The 22,880-nt window shown below is 46.0% G+C and overlaps 2 protein-coding genes across 3 annotated transcripts; one reads left to right on the forward strand and one right to left on the reverse strand.

Moving 5' to 3' along the window:
* The first annotated feature begins 10,995 nt into the window (after positions 1–10,995).
* Maneal (mannosidase endo-alpha like) lies at positions 10,996–18,225 on the forward strand. Of its 2 annotated transcripts, XM_038332543.1 has the most exons (4): positions 10,996–11,536; positions 12,703–12,812; positions 13,776–13,852; positions 16,009–18,225. In XM_038332543.1, the coding sequence occupies exons 1-4, from the start codon at positions 10,996–10,998 to the stop codon at positions 16,643–16,645; spliced, it is 1,365 nt and encodes a 454-aa protein (XP_038188471.1). In that variant the 3' UTR covers positions 16,646–18,225. The 2 variants fall into 2 exon arrangements, with proteins under 2 accessions (XP_038188471.1, XP_038188472.1); XM_038332544.1 differs by lacking the exons at positions 10,996–11,536; positions 13,776–13,852 and having other exon boundaries at positions 12,742–12,812.
* Yrdc (yrdC N6-threonylcarbamoyltransferase domain containing) lies at positions 18,226–22,879 on the reverse strand. Its single transcript, XM_038332545.2, has 5 exons — positions 22,484–22,879; positions 21,829–21,943; positions 21,618–21,737; positions 19,209–19,351; positions 18,226–18,938 (listed from the first exon to the last, which is right to left on the reverse strand). The coding sequence occupies exons 1-5, from the start codon at positions 22,873–22,875 to the stop codon at positions 18,866–18,868; spliced, it is 843 nt and encodes a 280-aa protein (XP_038188473.1). The 5' UTR covers positions 22,876–22,879; the 3' UTR covers positions 18,226–18,865.
* Position 22,880: the final 1 nt, after the last annotated feature.

Consider the following 22,880-nt stretch of genomic DNA (forward strand, 5'->3'; position numbering starts at 1 on the left):
CAGCATAAAAAATGTAATACATCCTTACACAGTTAAAGTAATAGTCCACAGCATGAACAAATGTAACACATTCTTACACAGTTAAATACTCCACAACATAAACAAATGTAACACAGTCTTACACAGTAAATATAACAGTCCACATCATAAACAAATGTAACACATCAGTACAAAGTTAACCTAATAGTCCACAGCATAAACAAATGTAACACATCCTTACACAGTTAAAGTAATAGTCCACAGCATAAACAAAGGTAACACATCCCTACACAGTTAAAGTAATAGTACACAGCACATACAAATGTAACACATCCTTACACAGTTAAATAGTCCACAACGTAAACAAATGTAACACATCCTTAAACAGTTAAATAATCCACAGCATAAACATAAGTAACACATCCTTACACAGTTAAAGTAATAGTCCACAGCATAAACAAATGTAACACATCCTTAAAAAGTTAAAGTAATAGTCCACAACATAAACAAATGTAACACATCCATACACAGTTAAAGTAATAGTCCACAGCATAAACAAAGGTAACACATCCTTACACAGTTAACGTAATAGTCCACAGCATAAACAAATGTAACACAACCTTACACAGTTAACGTAATAGTCCACACATAAACAAAGGTAACACATCCGTACACAGTTAAAGTAATAGTCCACAGCATAAACAAAGGTAACACATCCTTACACAGTTAAAGTAATACTCCACAGCATAAAAAATGTAATACATCCTTACACAGTTAAAGTAATAGTCCACAGCATGAACAAATGTAACACATTCTTACACAGTTAAATACTCCACAACATAAACAAATGTAACACAGTCTTACACAGTAAATATAACAGTCCACATCATAAACAAATGTAACACATCATTACAAAGTTAACGTAATAGTCCACAGCATAAACAAATGTAACACATCCTTACACAGTTAAAGTAATAGTCCACAGCATAAACAAAGGTAACACATCCCTACACAGTTAAAGTAATAGTACACAGCACATACAAATGTAACACATATTTACACAGTTAAATAGTCCACAACGTAAACAAATGTAACACATCCTTAAACAGTTAAATAATCCACAGCATAAACAAAGGTAACACATCCTTACACAGTTAAAGTAAATGTCCACAGCATAAACAAATGTAACACATCCTTACAAAGTTAAAGTAATAGTCCACAGCATAAACAAATGTAACACATCCTTACACAGTTAACGTAATAGTCCACACATAAACAAAGGTAACACATCCTTACACAGTTAAATAGTCCAAAGCATAAACAAAGGTAACACATCCCTACACAGTTAAAGTAATAGTCCACAGCATAAACAAATGTAACACATCCTTACACAGTTAAATAGTCCACAACGTAAACAAATGTAACACATCCATAAACAGTGAAATACTCCTCAGCATAAACAAATGTAACACATCCTTACACAGTTAAATAATCCACAGCATAAACATAAGTAACACATCCTTACACAGTTAAAGTAGTAGACCACAGCATAAACAAATGTAACACATCCTTACACAGTTAACGTAATAGTCCACAGCATAAACAAAGGTAACACATCCTTACACAGTTAACGTAATAGTCCACAGCATAAACAAATGTAACACATCCTTACACAGATAAATAGTCCACAACAAAAACAAATGTAACACATTCTTACACAGTTAAAGTAATAGTCCACAGCATAAACCAGTGTAACACATCCTTACACAGTTAACGTAATAGTCCACAGCATAAACAAATATAACACATCCGTACACAGTTAACGTAATAGTCCACAGCATAAACAAAGGTAACACATCCTTACACAGTTAACGTAATAGTCCACAGCATAAACAAATGTAACACATCCTTGCAAAGTTAAATATTCCACAGAATAAACAAATGTAACACATTCTTACACAGTTAAATACTCCACATCATAAACAAATGTAACACATCATTTCACAGTTAACGTAATAGTCCACAGCATAAACAAAGGTAACACATAGTTACACAGTTAACATAATAGTCACCAGCATAAACAAAGGTAACACATCCTTAGACAGTTAACGTAATAGTCCACAGCATAAACAAAGGTAACACATCCTTACAGAGTTAACGTAATAGTCCACACATAAACAAAGGTAACACAACCCTACACAGTTAAAGTAATAGTCCACAGCATAAACAAATGTAACACATCCTTACACAGTTAAATAGTCCACAACGTAAACAAATGTAACCCATCCTTACACAGTGAAATACTCCACAGCATAAACAAATGTAACACATCCTTACACAGTTAAATAATCCACAGCATAAACATAAGTAACACATCCTTACACAGTTAAAGTAATAGTCCACAGCATAAACAAAGGTAACACATCCTTACACAGTTAACGTAATAGTCCACAGCATAAACAAATGTAACACATCCTTACACAGTTAAATAGTCCACAACAAAAACAAATGTAACACATTCTTGCACAGTTAAAGTAATAGTCCACAGCATAAACAAGTGTAACACATCCTTACACAGTTAACGTAATAGTCCACAGCATAAACAACGGTAACACATCCTTACACAGTTAACGTAATAGTCCATACATAAACAAAGGTAACACATCCTTACAGTTAAAGTAATAGTCCACAGCATAAACAAATGTAACACATCCTTACACAGTTAAATAGTCCACAGCATAAACAAATGTAACACATCCTTGCAAATTTAAATATTCCACAGAATAAACAAATGTAACACATCCTTACACAGTTAAAGTAATAGTCCACAACATAAACAAATGTAACACATCCTTACAAAGTTAAATATTCCACAGAATAAACAAATGTAACACATTCTTACACAGTTAAATACTCCACAACATAAACAAATGTAACACAGTCTTAACAGTTAAATACTCCACATCATAAACAAATGTAACACATCATTTCACAGTTAACGTAATAGTCCACAGCATAAACAAATGTAACACATCCTTACACAGTTATCGTAATAGTCCACAGCATAAACAAAGGTAACACATCCATACACAGTTAAATAGTCCACAGCATAAACAAATGTAACACATCCTTACAAAGTTAAATATTCCACACAGTAAACAAATGTAACACATTCTTATACAGTTAAATACTCCACATCATAAACAACTGTAACACATCGTTTCACAGTTAACGTAATAGTCCACAGAATAAACAAATGTAACACATCCTTACACAGTTAAATAGTCCACAACATAAACAAATGTAACACATCCCTACAGAGTTAAAGTAATAGTCCACAGCATAAACAAATGTAACACATCCTTACACAGTTAAAGTAATAGTCCACAGCATAAACAAAGGTAACACATCCTTACACAGTTATATAGTCCACAACATAAACAAATGTAACACATCCTTACACAGTTAAAGTAATAGTCCACAGCATAAACAAATGTAACATATCCTTACACAGTAAACGTAATAGTCCACAGCATAAACAAAGGTAACACATCCCTACACAGTTAAATAGTCCACAGCATAAACAAATGTAACACATCCTTACACAGTTAAATAGTCCACAGCATAAACAAATGTAACACATCCTTACACAGTTAACGTAATAGTCCACAGCATAAACAAAGGTAACACATCCTTACACAGTTAACGTAATAGTCCACACATAAACAAAGGTAACACATCCTTACACAGTTAAAGTAATAGTCCACAACATAAACAAATGTAACACATCCTTACACAGTTAAAGTAATAGTCCACAGCATAAACAAATGTAACACATCCTTACACAGTTAAAGCAATAGTCCACAGCATAAACAAATGTAACACATCCTTACACAGTTAAAGTAATAGTCCACAGCATAAACAAATGTAACACATCCTTACAAAGTTAAATAGTCCACAACATAAACAAATGGAACACATCTTTGCCCAGTTAAAATAGTATTCCACAACATCGTTCACGACTGTGTCAGTGGCAGCTAGAACCAGCTTCAATGTACCATGTTCAATATGTGTCTCAGATGAAGGTGTAACTTAGACACAGGGCACTTGTCCAGCATGAGCTACGTTCTGGCTTCAATCCCTGCAGTGTAAATAAATACACACCTATTAACTGATGTCAATAATCCAATTCCTATCAAACACCCAGCTGTGTGTGGTGATATGCATTCATCAGTGGAATTCAGGAGGCCGAAGCAGGAGGGTTGTGAGTTCGAGGCCAGCTTGGACTACATAGTGAGACCATGCTCCCAAAAGCCAAAATTATAACTTTGAGAATAAGCTTAGCAGGTAAAGATGCTTGCCACTAAGTCCGACAACCTGAGTTCAGTCCCCAAGTTCCACATGGTGAAAGGTGAGACCTGACTCTCACAGTGGTCCTCTGACTTCTACATGTACTCCATGTACAGATGTGTCCATGCACAAACACACACACACACACACACACACACACACAAATGAATGTAAAAACAATTCTTGAGTCTATTCCAATGCAAACATGTATGAGCAGCCTTATTCTGTGCAATACTTACGACAAGCCTGTGAGACAACCACAATCTTAGAAGATTCACTGTTCAGTTTGTTTAAATTCACTCTCCTTGTTCATCAAATATTGTACATTGCATTGAAAGTCAAACTGTACTGAAAGTCCTGTAATAAAGATGTAATCCCCCATCGTCCTCTTCCATCCCTGAGTTTCAATCCCTAGGGCCACCCGCTCTGGGTTGCTTTTTCCGTGCCTGTTCACACTTTCTGAGCATGACTCTGAATCTGGGCAGAACTAATGCTTCCTAAGAGGAGCCCTTTCTACTTCAACGCTGCTCTTTTAACCTCAGGGTAGGCGAGGACCAGATCGTCCGCATCCGAAGCCAGTCAAGAGCAGCTCTGTTGGGGTTTTCATGGGCTATGTCTAGAGACAGGAGACACTTGTGTGAAAAATCTGGCCAGATGTGGCTCCAGTTCAGCTAAGGTCCACGTCTTGGTTATGTCCTCTATAAAATGGTAGTAGAGGGATGTGAAGACGAGGTTAATGTGTCGGCAAGCAGGCATCCTTGGAGGTGAGATTTCAGACAGAGACCGTGAAGGGAAGATGGTTTGAACCAGGACAAAATGTGAGCAAGAAGCATAAGTTTAAAGGTAGAATCAACACAGTATATTTAAGAAGCAATTAAAGAGCCAGGCAGTGAGGGACAGGCAGGCAGATCTCTTTGAGTTCAAGGCCAGCCTGATCTACATACTGAGTTCCAGGTCAGCTAGGGCTACAAAGTGAGACCCTATCTAAAAAAAAATGTATTTGATTTTAAATTATGTGTGCATATGTATCTCTGACTATGGTCTTGTACATGTATGAACACAGACATGTACATAATCCAGAAGATGGCTTTGGGTCCTCTAAAACTGGTGTGACCAGTGTTGTGGGTACTGGGAATTAAACGTCCTCTGCAAGAGCAATATATGCCCTTAACCACCACGCCATCTTTTTAGCCTTTATTTTTATCTTTATTATTATTATTGAGACAAGGTCTTTGTGTCCAGGTCGGCTTCAGACTTGACATGTAGCAGAGGATGACCCAGAACTCCTGATCCTCCATTCCAGCTCCTGGGATAATAGTGAGATTACACGCAAGTGCTATTCATGTCTGGTTTTCTCAGTGCTGGGGATTGAACTCAGAGCCTATGTGTATGTGTGCGTGCGTGAGGCACACTCTCTAACCACAGAGCTACAGCTCCCTCTCTAGGTTTGTTTTAGGTGGAGATGTTGGGTCAGCAGTGAAAGAAATCCTACCCAGAGCAGACAGCAGTGGGTCAGCCCTTGGGAGTTAGTTGCACAGAAGGCGGGACAGGATTGGAGGATGGGAAGCACCCCATTGTGACCAGGTTTTGTTTGGTGTTCTGCAAACCCAGCTGAGAAGCCTCAGGGGATATAACAGAATGTGACCCCAATAAGACCAGCACAAGGTTACAGGTGATCTCTACAATCTTTCAGTCCTGGTGATCTGCAAGTGAAAAAGTAATTTCTTTTAGATTTATTTATATCTATGAGTGTTTTGTCTGCATTTATGTATGTAGCCCACACTTGTGCCTGTTGCCCATGGCGTGCAGAAGAGGGTGTCAGTTCCACTGACACTGGAATTAGCGATGGATGGGCATGAGGCATCCCAGGGATGCTGGGAACCTAACTCAGGTACTGTGCAAGAGCAGGAAGTGATCTGTTGAGCCATCTCTTCTGGCCCTGTAACTTCTTTTTTAAACTACAGGAGCTCCAGGACTGGGGCAGCTGAGGGGAATATTTGAGAGGAGTTCAGTGAGGATCCAGGGATGATGGTGTACCAGAAGCCCGCATTGCAATGAGCATCTGCAAGTAAAACTGACTGGACACACGGTGCTCCCAACGCCACTAGCCACTAGGACGAGAGAGGTGGGAAAGATGGAGGAACTGTAGTGAGGAGCTGTGGGCGGGCCTGTTTTTCATCCCACTTGGCTCCCGCACGGCTAGCTTAGCCCCCGAAATAATAACACACAAACTGTATTCATTTAAACACTGCCTGGCCCATTAGTTTCAGCCTCTTATTAGCTAATTCTCACATCTTGCTTTAACCCATATTTAGTAATGTGTGTAGCACCACAAGGTGGTGGCTTACTGGGAAAGATTCAGCATGTCTGACCTGGTGGCTGGCTTCATGGCGACTGCCGCAGAGAGGAGAGGCATGGCGATTACCTAACTTCCCTTCTTCCCAGCATTCTGTTCTGTCTACTCCACCTATCTGAATCCTGCCTTATCAAAAAGCCAAGGCAGTTTCTTTATTAACCAATGAGAGTCCTCCATCAAGGAACAAAGAGTTTGGTTTTATTTATTTATTTGTTTGTTTATGGATTTTCAAGACAGGGTTTCTCTGTAGTTTTGGATCCTGTCCTAGAACTCACTCTGTAGACTAGTCTGGCCTCAAATTTACAGAGATCCACCTGCCTTTGTCTCCCGAGTGCTGGTATTAAAGGCGTGTGCCATCACTGCCCGGTGGTTTGAATTTTTTTAACTTTGTAAAAAAAATTTCTTTTGGGAGGACTCTGCAGAGGTGAGGGGCAGATATGGGGGAACTAGGAAATGAATGGAATTGGGGTGCATGATGTGAAATTCCCAAAGAATCTATAAAGAAATTATGTTAAGTAAGTAAATCCAAAAAATGTGTGTATGTGTGTGTGTTGTGTGTGTGTGTGTTGGGTGTGTGTGTGTATGTGTGTTGGGTGTGTGTGTGCCACAAGCATGCACTTGTATGTGGAGGTAAAAGGACAGCTTTGGGCGTTCTTTCTTTCTGTCCTCAGTGGGTTCTAGGGATTGAATTCAGGTTTTTAGAACTGGCAGCAAGAGTTTTTACTATCTTACAAGCTCTGATCTGTAATTTTTAACATTATGCAATTGATACTATAACATAATATAGAAAAAGAATCCAACTCCAGTTCCAGGGGAATCCAATGCCCCCTTCTGGGCTTATTGAGGATTGCACACACATAAAATGGAAGCAAAAACACATATCAAAATAAAGATAAATAAATCTTTAAATTGGGTTCTATTGTTTTTATTTTCCAAGAGCCATTTCCTACAGTCTATAAACATTTTCCCTCACTTATATAGTAACCTGTTCTTGGTTTAAAAATATAAAACCTCGGGGGCTGGAGAGGTGGCTCAGAGGTTAAGAGCATTGCCTGCTCTTCCAAAGGTCCTGAGTTCAATTCCCAGCAACCACATGGTGGCTCACAACCATCTCTAATGAGGTCTGGTGCCCTCTTCTGGCCTGCAGACATACACACAGACAGAATATTGTATACATAATAAATAAATAAATAAATAAATAAATAATTTAAAAAAATATAAAACCTTTGGGGCATTAGTCATTTTCAAAAACATTCATGCGTAGAGGTGTTTTGACTGCATGTGTGTCTGTGCACAACATACATGCTTGGTGTCTGAGAAGACCAGATGAGGAAGTCAGATCTCTTAGAACTGGAAATACAGACAGTGTGAGCTGTCATGTAAACCCGGGTCCTCTGGAAGAGCAACCTGTGCTCCTAACTGGCCTTCTCTCCAGCCTGTCGACCAGTGGTTCTCAGCCTAATGCAGTGGTCCTTTAATACAGTTCCTCATGCTGTGGTGACCCCCCCCCAACAAAAAATTATTTCATTACTACTTCATAACTGTAATTTTGCTACTGTTATGAGTTGTATTGTAAATATCTAATATGCAGTCCTCAAAGGGATTGCAACCCACTGGTTGAGAACCACTGTGCAGACAGTAACATTTTATTGTTTGTTTTGTTTTTTGATCTTTAACACTAGCTCTTACAGCCGGGCAGTGGTGGCAAACGCCTTTAAGCCCAGCACTGGGGAGGGCAGGGCTGTTACACAGAGAAACCTTGTCTCAATAAGCAAAAAGACAAAAAAAAAAAAAAAACAACCTAGCTCTTACTGGATATCTCAGGCTGCACACTGCCATGTCTCCCCAGCATTTTATCTGTAAGTAGCTACAGTGTTTCCATGTCCTTTTAGCTACTCTCTTTTGTTTGCTGATTTTTTTTAAATTTTTATTTATTATGAATACAGTGTTCTTTCTGCATTCCAGAAGAGGGCACCAGATCCCACTACAGATGGTTGTGAGCCACCACCTAGTTGCTGGGACCTATACTCAGGACCTCTGGAAGAACAGTCAGTGCTCTTAACCTCTGAACCATCTCTCCAGCCCCTTGTTTGCTGAATTTAAAAAAATATATATATTTGTCTACTTATGTGTGTGGCATAGGGGTGGAGTGTGCACAGACAGACACATGATTGTGGAGTGAAGGGACTCGGTTCTCTTCCTCTACCTTGTGGCTCCCTGAGTTCAAACTCAGATCATTAGGCTTTGGCAGCAAACAACGCTACCCACTGAAGCATCTCAATTGCCCGGTCCTGCTGTTTTCACTTTCTCCTAATATCTGAAAGTCAAGGACTGCTTTGATAACTCCTGTTTCAAGGCGGTAGGAGCAGGCTTGCAGGAAATACGGGCTTCCTCTAAGGACCTCAATGTGATGTCAGAACATATAAGCCTCTTCTTTTTACATTTTATATGCATTGATGTTTTTCATGGGTGCCGGGTCCCCTGGAAAGGGAGTTATAGGTAGTTGTGAGCTGCCATATGTGTTTTGGGAATTGAACCCAGGTTCTCTAGAAGAAATAGTCAGTGATCTTAGGAGCTTGTTTGGAGGTTCAAGCAGGGGAGTGCAGCTACTTGTATACCCTTGACCAAAGACCAGTCCTCCTCTATTCGGGGAAGGTTGTCCTCTTCGACCGAGCACGCAGCTTCAGGAAGGACACACATGGAGTGGTGAGGGAGGAAGGGGACACCCACCTAGCCAGCCAGGTCAGCCGAATCAACCCTGGCGATCAAAGGGGTGACAGATGTAACAGCCAGATCGCCCTCACATCCAGCAGTGATCTTAACCACTGAGCGATCTCTCCAGCCCTGTATAAACCTTTTCTTGAAGGTTTTTCTTATCCTTCCTGGGAGTCATTTGGACTTCTTTGGACCTGGAAGGTGAACCTCTGACCACCAGCTTTCTAGGGTGACCGAGACCTGGACTTGTGGCTGATTATCTCTGTATAGTTATAGTATGTCAGCACAGTAAGTAGGCCACCTCTGCCTCTGTTGTTGACTTGTACTCCTGGGTTAGAAGGTTGACTTGTTCTCCTGGGTTAGAAGGTTAACTTGTTCCTACCTTCTCCACAGCAAATCTACCTGTCCTGCTGGGGTTCTTATGAACCCCAGCTTTGCAAAGGCAAGGAGACGATACCACCGACACTCAAGCTTATATTCGCAAGTCCTTTGGATTTTGTTCACATTTTTGATTGGCCTTAGCAATGGATTGACTTCAACATAAACATGATACAACTTATGCCAATAAGAAGTGGTAGGAAGTGTACAGAAAGCTTCTGGATGTTTATTTTATGGCCATGAAGAGCCAGGCGTGGTGAGGCAGGCCTGTAATACCAGCAGTCTGGAGGCAAAAAATATCCCCAGTTCAAGACTAGCCAAGGCCATACGGAAAATTTCAGGTCATCATCAGCTACATTGTCTCAGAAAAAAAAAAAATCAATACAAGACAGGCTCACACCTGTCGCCTCAGTACTGGGACGCTAAGGTAGAAGGATCAATGGTTCCAACTCAAGGTCGGCTTGGGCTGTAGACTGAGTTCAAGGTCAGCCTGGGCAACTTAGTCTCAAAATACAGAGCCACTGAGAGAATTGAACTCACTGCTGTGGGATTCTTGCCGAGCATGAGTGTAAGGCCCTGGCTTCAATCTCAGTGCGGGAGGGAAGAGGCACGGCCTGCCTACTGGAAAGCAGAGTTGAGGAAGAATAGGGGACCATGCATAGATGGCCCAGACTATAGACGGTACTATTGTGCAGGAAGCCCAGGAGAGCCAGACCTGGCCCAGGAGATAAGCCCCAGTACAAGCGGCGGCCCCCCACTTAGGCTTCTGGCTCCAGCCAGAGTTTGCAGGGTGGCCCAAAGTCCTCTTCTAGTACCGGGGATCTGGAGCCAACTGCGGTGATGGTGACAGAGTTCAGTGGAAGGAAGGCTCGGGAAGGAGGCTGAGAGACCCTGGCTTCCCACTCTCCGCCCCAGCCTTCTTTCGGGAAGGTCCGGTCCTGCACCGCACCCGCACCCCAGATTCACCCGTCCCGGGACTCTGCGCCAGCGCCGGGCTGGGTTTGGGTTCCTCTGCCTGGTTCCCCCTCCACTCGGTCTCATTTGGTTGGTGCCACTGCATTCTGTGTGTGCCGGGCCCGCCCGCACTGCGGGGAACAGGCGCGGAGCCGCCCTGGGCGTGCGGCGCTTGCGGGCCGCGGCCTGGGACGCGCGGGCGGGCGGGCGAGATGGCGCGGCTCCGGGGCCGGTAGCGCGGCAGCCGGCACCGCGGCAAAGACATGGCCCGGCGGCGGCGCCGTGCCTGCATCGCCCTCTTCCTGGTGCTGCTCTTCGCCTTCGGCACGCTCATGGGGCTGCGCACGCTCAAGGCCCCGGACGGGCTGCCCGCGCTGGGCCCAGGCCCGGAGCTAGCGCCCTTCGAGCGGCGTCCGGAGGGGAATCCCGCGCACGTCCGCGCCCCGGCCGCCCCGGCCGCTCCGCCGCCCCCGCCTCCCCCGCCGCGCTCCGCCGCCCCCCGAGCCTCGCTGGGCCCGGCTGAGGCCGATCCCGTGCCCAGGCAGAGCCTGCGCGTTTACTCCGATCTGCACGCCTTCTATTACTCGTGGTACGGGAGTCCGCGGCGCGAGGGTCACTACATTCACTGGGACCATGTCATGGTGCCGCACTGGGACCCCAAAATCTCGGCCAGCTACCCGCGTGGCCGCCACAGCCCTCCAGACGACTTGGGCTCCAGCTTCTACCCGGAATTGGGGCCCTACAGCTCACGGGACCCCGATGTGCTACGAGAGCACATGACCCAGCTCAAAGAAGCCGCCATCGGTAAGTCCCCCTAGCCAGTCTGCCCCCCAGCCTCGCCCTTCCTTCCTGCACCTCAGCTTTTGCTGCCCGGCCGCAGGGCCCCGTCCCATTCTCCCGCCAACCTGACCTCGTAGCCTTTCCCTCTCACTTTTATTCCTGGCCTACTACACACCACCGCCCCTTCCTCTAATTTCTGCTGTACCTTCTGGGCCTTTCTACCCTCAACAACCCCAGGGGCCTTCCATAGGGTAGAGTTGGTGTGTGCGCACCTGTGTTAGAGCTATCCTGAGTAGGGACAGTAGGAACAGTCTTAAGTATGTTGCACCTCCAGGTTTCAGGAAAGTGGGGATCCTGGCCCCTCAAGTCTGGAAGGGGAGCTTGGGGAGGCTCTGCTTTCACAGCAGGTTTAGGGGAGTCCAACAGCTAGATGGTTGATCTCTCAGGGCTGAGGCCGGGCTCAACACATGGCAACCACAGAAGGTTTCATCAAGGGCCCAGCCAGAGGTCCTATAGAACCTTCTGCATTACGTTGGGGTGGGGAGACGCACCTTGGTTAGATTTTGCCACTGAATTCTGCTAGCTTTTAATGATACATTTGGTTATACCTCGAGACGGGTTGAGGGAGAGCTGCAAGGTTCGGATCCAGGCTGGTGCAAGCCTAGCACTTGGGAGGGCCAGACTTCCCAGTTTGAAGTCAGTCAGGGTTACATAGTGGGACAGTATCTTCAAAATAATGAATGAATGAATAAGTGAAGAGGAAGGGGATACACAAAGATGTGGGGATGTGGGCTATTGTGTCTAGGCTTGCTTTCTAGACAGGCAGTCAGTCAAGGCCAGTGGGAAGCATAAGAATAGGGCGTCTTCACAGGGATTTTCTTTAGGTAGGATCCCAGAGGTAGGACTGTGGTTTCCAGGTGAGTGTGGCATTGCCACCCTTTCCCGTTCCTCTTTCTACTTGATGACTCTCTCCTCAGCCAGCTCCCTTGGCTGCAGGACTTCAGCACTGCTGGCATGGACAGCTCCGAGGCCGGCTAAACTCTGGGCCCCAGGTCTGCCCCAGGAACCTAGCAGGATCCTAGCTCGAGGATTTCAGGAATCGTGCAGTGCAGTTAGAGGTGCTTTCTGCTGCTGGGGGCGGGGTGGGTGGGCACACTGTGGACCATTGAAGGGGCTTTTGTATTGTTTAGGAGTCTTGGTTCTTTCCTGGTACCCACCTGGTATGGCTGATGATAATGGGGAGCCCTCAGATGATCTGGTACCTGCCATTCTGGACACTGCCCATCAGTACAACATCCAGGTGAGTTCAGAAGGTTTCACACACTGTCATGGAGAATGCCCCTTTGCTGCCATAGTTAGTGCTGGATGGCTCATGACGACAGAAACGTTAAGTGTGGTACTGGGAGAGGGTGTAGCAGGCTGTGCCACGTCAGCTGTTACCATTTTTAATTTTGAGCAAATGGGGACAAGTGGAAGACTATAGATATATTTATTCACATTTTTTAAATTTTGTGTGTGTGTTTATCTGTGCGTGGGTATATACAGATGTGTGTGGATGCCTGCAGAGGTCAGAGGCATCGGATCTCCATGGACTCGTTGTGGTAACTTGACACGGGTGCTGGTTACCCAGGTCCTTTGGAAGAGAGCCATCACTCCAGTCCCTTCACTTTTATTAAATCATATAGGTTAAGTGGAAGACCCTTGATCCTGGATACTGGGCAGGCCAGAGCCAAACGATCTGCAGACAGAATTCTCCACTCCACAGTGGAGGACAGTGCTGGTCCTCCACAAGCAACTTCCCCTTCTAGTGGAAGGAGATGTGTGTAGCCATTCTCCCCAAACACATCAGTAGAGGAAGTCAGTTCCTACATCTGCGATGAAGGAAAAAAAAATGTCAGAAAAGCCCCCTGGCCTTCCTGAGGTCACTGTTGAAGGTTTAACAGATCGTGGCACATTTTCTGCTGGCAGAGAGCAGGCACATGTCGCCTGGTGCTCGTGATTGGAGCTGACAGCGGGACAAACCTGAGCGCCATCCTGCAGTGACCTCGGAATGATTCCTAGGTGTCCTGATGTGGGACATGGACAAAACGCACATCGTTTATTTTGACCTGACGGGCAGTGGCAGCCTTCATGGTGCCCAACCTTGCCAGGCTTTCCTGAATTCAGCCCCTCCCTATAAGCCATGACGGGGAGGAGGGGGGCATTAATCTGTATGTGTCATGCTCCTGAATATTCACCTGATCTGCAACTCTGTTTGTGGCAGGTGGCCTTCCATATCCAACCCTACAAGGGCCGGGACGACGTCACTGTTCATGACAACATCAAGTACATCATTGACACGTAAGATGGGAATCGAGACGGAAGCAGGGCTAGAAGGGCTGGAGGTCAGGCAATGCAAGGGTGGAATGCATGTGTTCCCAGCAGTTATTCTGGGTGCTGGGCTTGGAGTCAGGCAACTGAGTTTCAGGTTCAGCTCTGGAGCCCTAATTGAGTCCTGTTTTAGTACATAGGTGCTTCCTATATGCTTATATGTATTCACTGAAAAACTGTTTAGTGCCCTCACATACAGCTATTATCTTTAGCAAAGTTTCTGACTTGACACTTATAGTCTAGCGGTTGGGTGTGCAGCAGAGATCCCCAAGAAGTGGGAAACCACAGCAATCTGTAGTATGAAAAAAAAAATTAAAAGCTAAGCAGAGTTTTGTGTTAAGAATGTGCCAAAGAAGTTGTTTTTTGTTTGTTTCTATTTTGTTTTTCCCCCTGCTTTTATGGTTCTGGAGATCAAACCCAGGGTCCTTTGCGTGCTAAGCATGAGCTTGAGCATATGTTACGTCCCAGCCCTCAAGGAATTTACTCTAGAAGGGGTGGTGATATGTGCCTTCCTGAGAGGACTTGTCCTGGGTGCTGACACCGAAGAGGCTGACTCTCGCTTTCCCTGTGAGCACAGCAAGTTAGTGGCCATCTGTGAGCCCAGAGAGCTCTCACCGAGAACCAAACTTGATAGGCACTTTGAGCATGGACTCTGTAGCCTCCAGAACTGAGCCACAAAAAAAAAAAAAAAAAAAAAAAAAAAAAAAAAAGGAAAGTGAGCTTAGAATTCTGTTGTTTTTAAGACAGGGTCTCATATAGTTTAGGCTCCTTGAGCTCTTTAAGTAACTGAGTGTGAGCCTGAACTCCTAGTCTGTAGACCTTAGTCTCTCAAGTGCTGGGACTACACACACGCACCATTATGTCTGAGGCCCTGGGTTCAAGACAAGTTTAATTTTTTGTTTATTTATATGTATGTGTGTGTCTGTGTGTGCCCAGGGGCCAGAAGAGGAAGCTGGAGTTACAGGCATGTTATAAGTTGCCTAATGTAGGTGCTCGAACAGAACTCAGGGCCTCTGGAAGAATGGCAATTGCTCTTAACGTCTGAGCCATCTCTCCAACAAATCGTTCTTTTAAAAAAGTATATTTAAAAAATCATATTCACTGTTCCTACTCCTCTTCCTAACTCTTCCTAGACCCATCACTAATCCCTGCCTACACAATGTTTTTTAAAGTAAGTCAGCTCTGGCTGGGCATGCTGGTGCATGCCTTTAATTCAAGGCTAACCTGGTCTACTTACTGAGCTTTAGGCCATATAGTGAGACCCTGTCTCAAATAATAGAAGAATAAAAGTAAGTAGCTCTGCAAAGATCTGGAGAAAGGGGAAGAGTCAAGGCAGAGCGAGAACTGGCAGATGTGATGTGGGATTCCCCTCTGTATGCTGTGAATACCATTCGTTAATAAAGAAACCGTCTTAGGCTTGCACAAGGCAGAACTTAGGTAGGCAGGGAAAACTAAACTGAATGCTGGGAGAAAGAAGTCAGAGTCAGGGAGAAGCCATGTAGCCCCGCCAGAGAGATAGACGCCAGAGGGAACTTTACCCGGTAAGCCACAGCCATGAGGCAATCCACAGATTACTAGAAATTGGTTAAATTAAGATGTAAGAGTTAGTCAATAAAAAGCTAGAGTTAATGGGCCAAGCAATGATTTAATTAATACAGTTTCTGTGTAGTTATTTTGAGTCTGGGCAGCTAGGATGAGCAAGTGGCCTCCTACAACACAGACGGAATGTTCTAAGATGGGACAAGGTCACATAAAGATTGATGATAGAAAGGCCAGTTAAGGGAGTGAAGTCTGAAAATAGGCAAGTTCAGATCATACAGGGGCATCCTTACAGGTACAGGAAGGAGCGATCACATCAAATCCTATATGGGGGCAGGAATGGAAGTCTAGACACCATTGCTGCCACACCCAGACGAAGATGTGGAGGCCTGGCTTGGGAGAAGAGGCTGAGGGATGAAAGGCAGGGAGGGCAGGAAGAGAAGCAGGTTAATACTTGGAGGCATATGCTGAACATGTAACCTGAATCCTAGACTGCTGTGAGCACAGAAGAGATCGCTCCTGTGGCTGATCTCTCAGCTATGCTGGCTTCTCACTACCAACTCAAGCCTCTCCCTCCTGCTCCTCAGGTATGGCTCCCATGGTGCATTTTACCGTTATAAGACCAGCATGGGCAAGAACCTCCCACTCTTTTATATCTACGACTCCTACCTGACATCCCCTGAGGCCTGGGCCCACCTCCTGACACAAAACGGGCACCACTCGATCCGCAACACCCCCTATGACGGGATTTTTATAGCGCTGCTCGTGGAGGAGGGCCACACCCATGACATCCTTGCAGCGGGATTCGATGGAATGTACACGTACTTTGCCTCCAATGGCTTCTCCTTCGGCTCCTCCCATCAGAACTGGAAGGCTGTAAAGAATTTCTGTGATACCAACAACCTGATGTTCATTCCTAGCGTGGGGCCTGGGTACATCGACACCAGCATCCGGCCCTGGAACAACCACAATACTCGCAATAGGGTCAATGGCAAGTACTACGAGACAGCCCTGCAGGCGGCTCTGACTGTGAGGCCCGAGATTGTCTCCATCACCTCTTTCAATGAATGGCACGAGGGCACACAGATTGAGAAGGCTGTTCCCAAGAAGACGCCAACTCGTCTGTATTTGGACTACCTGCCGCACCAGCCCAGCCTGTACCTGGAGCTGACCCGCCGCTGGGCAGAGCACTTCATCAAGGAAAAGGAGCAGTGGCTGATGTAAGGGGCTACCACTCAAACCTCATTAGGTCACCAAGCTGGTTCAGATGAGGAATAGGCACACACTACTCCCAAGCAGCAAGTGGGTGGGTGCTTGTGGGTGGGCCAGCTAGCTCATGTAGAACAGAGCCCAGCCCTTGGACTGGTGGTGCTGGGGTGAGGGAAAGCAAGGCTTGATGAAGGAGGCCGGCAGGAAGCCGCACATGGCTCAAGGCAGCTCCACGTCCTTTAGTTTTCAGCTGTGGCAGGTTGTACAGTGCAGTTGCCAGCCACTGTGCTTAAAAGGGTCTCAGGGTTCTGAGCTAGCATGCACCTGCTTCCTTTGGACAGCCTACATCTCCTCAGGCACCTTCCTTTTTCTGCTGAATACAGGGAACAGTATTTGACACTTCTAAAAGGGGACTTTAAGGTCTTTCCAGTCCATTTCTGTGCCCCTTTACCAGGAAACACTGAGCACCCACTCATTACTAAGCATCTTATGGTCAGGTGCTGGAAAATTTGGTATACATTCCCTTCTGGAGCTTACAGGAGCTCGCTTTTTGGTGTAGCCATGTGGCTAGCACCTTGGCTGTTTTGCTCTTTTTTGCAGCTACACCCAGGCCTGGAAGTTCAGCTATTTTCCTCCAAGAAAATAGCTCTGCTTCAGAGCCTTTCCTGGTGAACATACAGCTGCAGAGGACCAGGTCACTCCCTCCCTCTGGCTATCTGGGATGGGGAGGCCACACATTAGGGCCACTCTCAGTGCTACATCGATTTGTATTAAATATGAAGTAGTGTTTGCCAGTACACGTTCCTCTTGCTGCCCTCAAGGTCAGACTGTGACAAATTAGTGTATGGCTGGGTTGGCTAGTTTTAGCACAATGGACTTGGGCTTGCTTAAATGACTAGTTCTATGATTTCTAGAAGTTAGCAAGCCAGTACTTATTTATAAACAAACTAATGTTAATTGCAAGGATCCTTGTTAAAGTACATCCAATGGAATATTTTTCAGCAAGGTTCTCAAATACACTTGAGGTGTTCACTGGAAACCACTGTACTGGTTTACAGGCTAAGGCTGAGCCATGACTCTGGGAAGAGGAAGCAGCAGAGGAGATGAAGTGGAATACAGGTCATTTCAAGGACAACCAGTCCATTTACTGACAGATGAGCAGGGCTGGTCACCCAGTCTGTAGCTTAGTTGAGAGGGCTGGATTTTACCAGTGCTAATTTCATTTCATACATACACAGCTTGGACACAGCAAGGCCAGCAGGAAGGGGCAGGTAAGGTATCTTCAATGAAAGTTGACACAGATCTTCTGAAGTCTAATCTACATCAACAGCCATAATGCACATATACACCTTGACCTAGAAATCCTACCCCAAAGGAAATAGCTCAAGAGAAAAATAAACCATTTACAACTGTTTGTAGCAGCATTTTTTAATAATAAAGAAAAATACAGCTTAAATACTCAAAAATAATTATGTATGCAGAATACTTGGCACATATATGAACAAAGATAAAACTTCTGAGTAAACAATGAAGTTAAATAAATTACACACAGAACTATATAATTTATTTTATCAATAAATAAGAAAGTCACTGGCTGAACAGTCAAGATTTTATTTTCCAGTATTATTTCACTTGAGACCCCCCCCCAAAATAGTTTCCCTAAAATGACCTTCCTCTGATACCCAGGAAAGCTATCTTGGGCTATTGGACTTTCCTGCATTGGTCCTGAAACTTCTAGAACACACTAGTGATTCTAGCTGGCTTGACATGAAGTGCCACTGTCACCAGAAACAAACTCTTAATACATTCTAATTCTGCACTGAATTTACTTTTGACTTTAAAGGCCTTAAAATAGTAAGGCTGATCTAAGAATTTTTTTTTTCCTGAGACAGGGTTTCTCTGTAGCTTTGGAGCCTGTCCTGGAACTAGCTCTTGTAGACCAGGCTGGCCTCGAACTCACAGAGATCCGCCTACCTCTGCCTCCTGAGTGCTGGGATTGAAGGTGTGCGCCACCACCGCCAGGCTTCTAAGAATGTTCTTACCTTTGTTCAATTTTTGGTTGATATAAGAACCTACAAGGCTCAACCTGCAGCTTCTGGCCTACAGTGTTCAGAGAGATATGTTCCCTAAAAAGCCAGGCTACACGTGTAGCTCCAGGAGCCTCTGCCAAAGAGGCCTTGCTAACCAGTTAGCAGACACATAGTATCCAGCATGGTCCTCGGATCTTCCCAATCTTTAAGAGCAGGACCCCTGTGAAGGGAGCAGCCCATATTTCTGTTGGAGGATGGTTGTAGTGTTTTCCAGAGCACTGAGGAAGACACAGAAGGCAGTTACAGTCTGACTTCTCACGGCACTGAGCCCACCAGTCTGAAGAGTAACCAATAAAGATTCCTGTCCTATGCCCTGTTCATCAAACTTGATGAATCCTACTAAAAAGCCTGCCATAGCAGCAAATTTAGTCCCAGCCTACTCACTGCCTCCCCGCCCCCAATGCAAGCTGGGAATCAACTCTGTACATTAAAGCTCCTCTTTCTCCAACTTCCTTCACAAACCCCAGTGGCACAGGAAAGAGCCTTACCAGCCCGGGCGAATAATGGTAAACTTTCCAGGCACAGATAAGTCAACTACAGTAGAGCCGAGGCGGCACTCAGGGCTCTGACTATCTCCAATTGGTCCCCCATCAATGACCAGGGACAAATGAGGCCAGAGGTCTTGGAACTCCTGAAAAGAAGGGCATGGCCATTATTGTCATTCTGCACACATGGCTCACATTTAAATTCAGGCATCTTCCTCTAATCAGAGAAAGCTCTTAGTTATGCTCAGCTATGTCAAGGGCACAGTTAGCATCCAGTCTGCAGCCCCCTCACAAGTTACACCTTACATAAAGAAAATCTTAATGTACCAAAAGGAAATCCCAGTACTACAGAGGCTGTAGAGGCCTAGGTCCAATAAGTGGTACACTGGGTTTGAGCCCAGAGATGTGGGCTTTAACCTTGGACTTCCCATCACATCTGTATGATACATGAAATCATTTCATCTAGATTCCTAAAGTGAGAGCCAGCTGAGGTGACTATCAATGGTTTTTCCAGCTCTAGCAGCCAGATCCTGGACCTCAATGGAAGGTCAATCAAGGTCAAGAGCATGAAGAAGAAAACAGAGTGGACTCTGCAAACCCATGTCACCAGCACTCAGTTCTTGGGCTGTGCTACTAAATGAGCTGGAGTCTTTCTGCCCCCAGTGAAGAGTCTCTACTGCAGTTAGGACAATCATAAATACCAGTTATAAATAAACAATGACTGTGCTAGTCCAGGGTTGGTGACAAAGTAAGAACCACCCTCTACTCTGGTAGCATCCCCAACTGGCTCCCTAACTGTACAGATACCAAGAGCAAACAAAGCAGAACTGCATTTCCAAGGCCCCCATCACTTAACTGCACCTAACTGAGATGCTGTAAAAACAGAGCAGAGTTTCTTTATGCTCATTTGTTCTAAACCACATAGCCAAGACAGGGTTAAGATGATCTTATCTCAGGCCTATCTGGCAAGTAGAGATAGGACAGTAGGTATTAGGTGAGCCCAGGTGTGCTGGCATAGATTCCAAAATGAGGAGGCCTGAGGATCCTGAGTTCAACAGCAGTGTGAGCCACAGTCGTAAGACCCTGCCCTAAGCCTTTAATTCCAACACTTGGGAAACAAAGGCAGTTCGAAGTCAGCCGGTTCTATATAAGGAGTTCAAGGGCTACAAAGTAAGACCCTGTCTCAAAAACACTGTCCCACTCTGAAAAGAACTGGCAAAGACTGTCATTTAATGGCTGTGACAGAGAACGAATGTTTCTGAGCCCCCAGCAACTGCTGTCGAGTGTCTGACAACTGCTCCCCTCACAAGGCTGTCTTTACTTCCTATAACCTTTTCTACTTTTGTTTTTTGAGACAGGGTTTCTCTATGAAGTTCTAGAACTTGCTCTGTAGACCAGGTTGGTCTTGAACTCAAAGAAATCCACCTGCCTCTGTCTCCCAAGTGCTGGGATTAAAGGTGTGAGTCACCACCTCCCAGCATCTTTTCTATTATTACAGATACAAGGAGTACATCTGTTCTTCCCTGGCCTCTCAAAATGTTTCAATGCCTCAAAAAAAAAGTTTTGGGGGGCTGGAGATAGCTTAGCAGTTAAGAGCACTGGCTGTTCTTCCAGAGGACCAAGGTTCAATTCCCAGCACCCACAAGGCAGTTCACAATTGTCTGTAACTCCAGTTCCAATCTGACATGTTCACACAGACATACATGCAGGTAAAACACCAATGCATATAAAATAAATCATTAAAAATTCAAAAAGTGATGTGGGATTACCCTCTGTATGCGGTGAATATGTTTTATTACCACTGGTTAATAAAGAAGCTGCTTTGGCCTATGGCAGGGCATAATATAGCTGGGCAGAAAAACTAAACTGAATGCAGGGAGAAAGAAGGCAGAGTCAGGGAGATGCCAACCAGTTCCGGAGGAAGAAACAAGACATGTAGAAAATGAGGTAACATCACAGCCACGTGGCAATACAAGAACTAATAGAAATGGGTTGATTTAAGATGCAACAGCTAGCTAGGAATGCACCCGAGCCGTTGTCAAACAGTGTTATAACTAATATAGTTTCTGGGTGGTTATCTGGGTCTGGGTGGCCATGAAACAAAGTAGTCTTCATCTACACAGGGAGTGGTGGCGCATGCCTTTAATTCCAGCAGAGTTCAAGGACAGCTCCTATCATGAAGCACAACAAAAACAAAAAGATGTTCTTGCCTTGGCCTCTTAGTGCTGGCACTACAAGTATGCACCACCTTGCCCTTCCAATATCCTTTCATCTGATGTCCTCCCTAAACCATACCACATGGGTAGCCTTCTTGTTGCTGCGCCAAAGGCCCAAATTTCGGCCAGGCAATCCGAGTACAGCCTTACTGGTTCTGAGGAGACAGTAGTTTAGCCCGCTGGGGCCAATTCTCACCTCAACACTCAGAGAACTGGCTTGGGAGCTGAGGTTGGCACTGGTGAGTGCAATTGGTCCCCCAAACATTTGGGCCAAATCTTGCATGAAGGCATGGTTAGGGATCCGGATGCCAACCAGCTGTGAAGCAAAAGGAGAAGGGGGCGTGAGAAAGGCTTCAGGGGCTTGCAGGCATCTGAGTCAGATCACAGGAAAAGCGACTGTGACTCACAGGAGTAAAGGGGTTCAGGTCTTTGTTGAGCTCCCCGGAGCGCTGCATCACCAGGGTCACTGGTCCTGGCAACAGGTCCTCCAGGAGCTCCTTGGGTACCCTCACCTGGCAGTACCTGGAGGCAAAAGAGCACAAATCCACTCCAGATCACATGATGGACCTCTCCTGGACTGAAGGCAGTTGCGGGAAAGGGCTCCTGTGGGTGTACAATGAGATCTGCCTGCCCCCCTACTTCCTCAGAGCTCTGGCACAAGGCAGACCGCCAGAGAAGTATCCCGGGCTTAAAGTCCACACGCCTGTCTCGGCGACAATGCCCACAGCGCCGTGACATCATGAACAGAACCTCCAACTATTTTATCGTCACATTCCCAAACTGTGACCGCCATTCCTTTTTCCCGCGGGCCTCCCCCCTCCGTACATCACAAGGGCACCGAGGGAACAGTGCCATGCTCGCCCAGTTCAGCGCCGTCATCATCGCGCTGTCTACTGCGGAGCCTGGCACGCGTTAAGCACTCCCAACACATTTCCAGTTCCGGATTCCTCGGTGAGCCAGGACAAGCCCCTCCCGCGCTCGGCGCCTCAGTCTCCCAAGCCTGTCACCGGAAACCCCTCCCGTGGTGCCGCCTCCAGTGGGGCCGGGTCGGGGCGGCCTCACCTGTAGACGTCGGCCACGCGGCCCAGGCACACGGCCAGCGGCTTGGCCTCGCTGCGGCCCTTGAGGCGATAGACGCAGCCCAGGGCCGCCGAGCAGCTCGCCGAGCAGGCCAGACCATACAGCGTGTCAGTTGGAACCGCCACCACGGCGCCGGCGCGCAGCTCGGCCACGGCGGCCCGAAGCGCCTCGGTCCAACCGGAGCGCTCGGAGCTTGCGGCCTGCACGGCCCCGCTCTCCGGAAGCCGCAACAGCCGGGCCCCCGGAACCGCCGGAGCCAGCGCTGGCGGGCGTAGAAGGCGGCAGCTGCGGCCAGAGCCCGCTGGCCCGTCGCTCAGCCCCATGCCGGCCGCCACCGCGGCCCTCAGCCCCGCACACGGACGCGCAGTAGACATCCGCC

The sequence above is a fragment of the Arvicola amphibius genome, chromosome 6, assembly GCF_903992535.2.
Source record: "Arvicola amphibius chromosome 6, mArvAmp1.2, whole genome shotgun sequence".
NCBI classification, from domain to species: Eukaryota; Metazoa; Chordata; class Mammalia; order Rodentia; family Cricetidae; genus Arvicola; species Arvicola amphibius.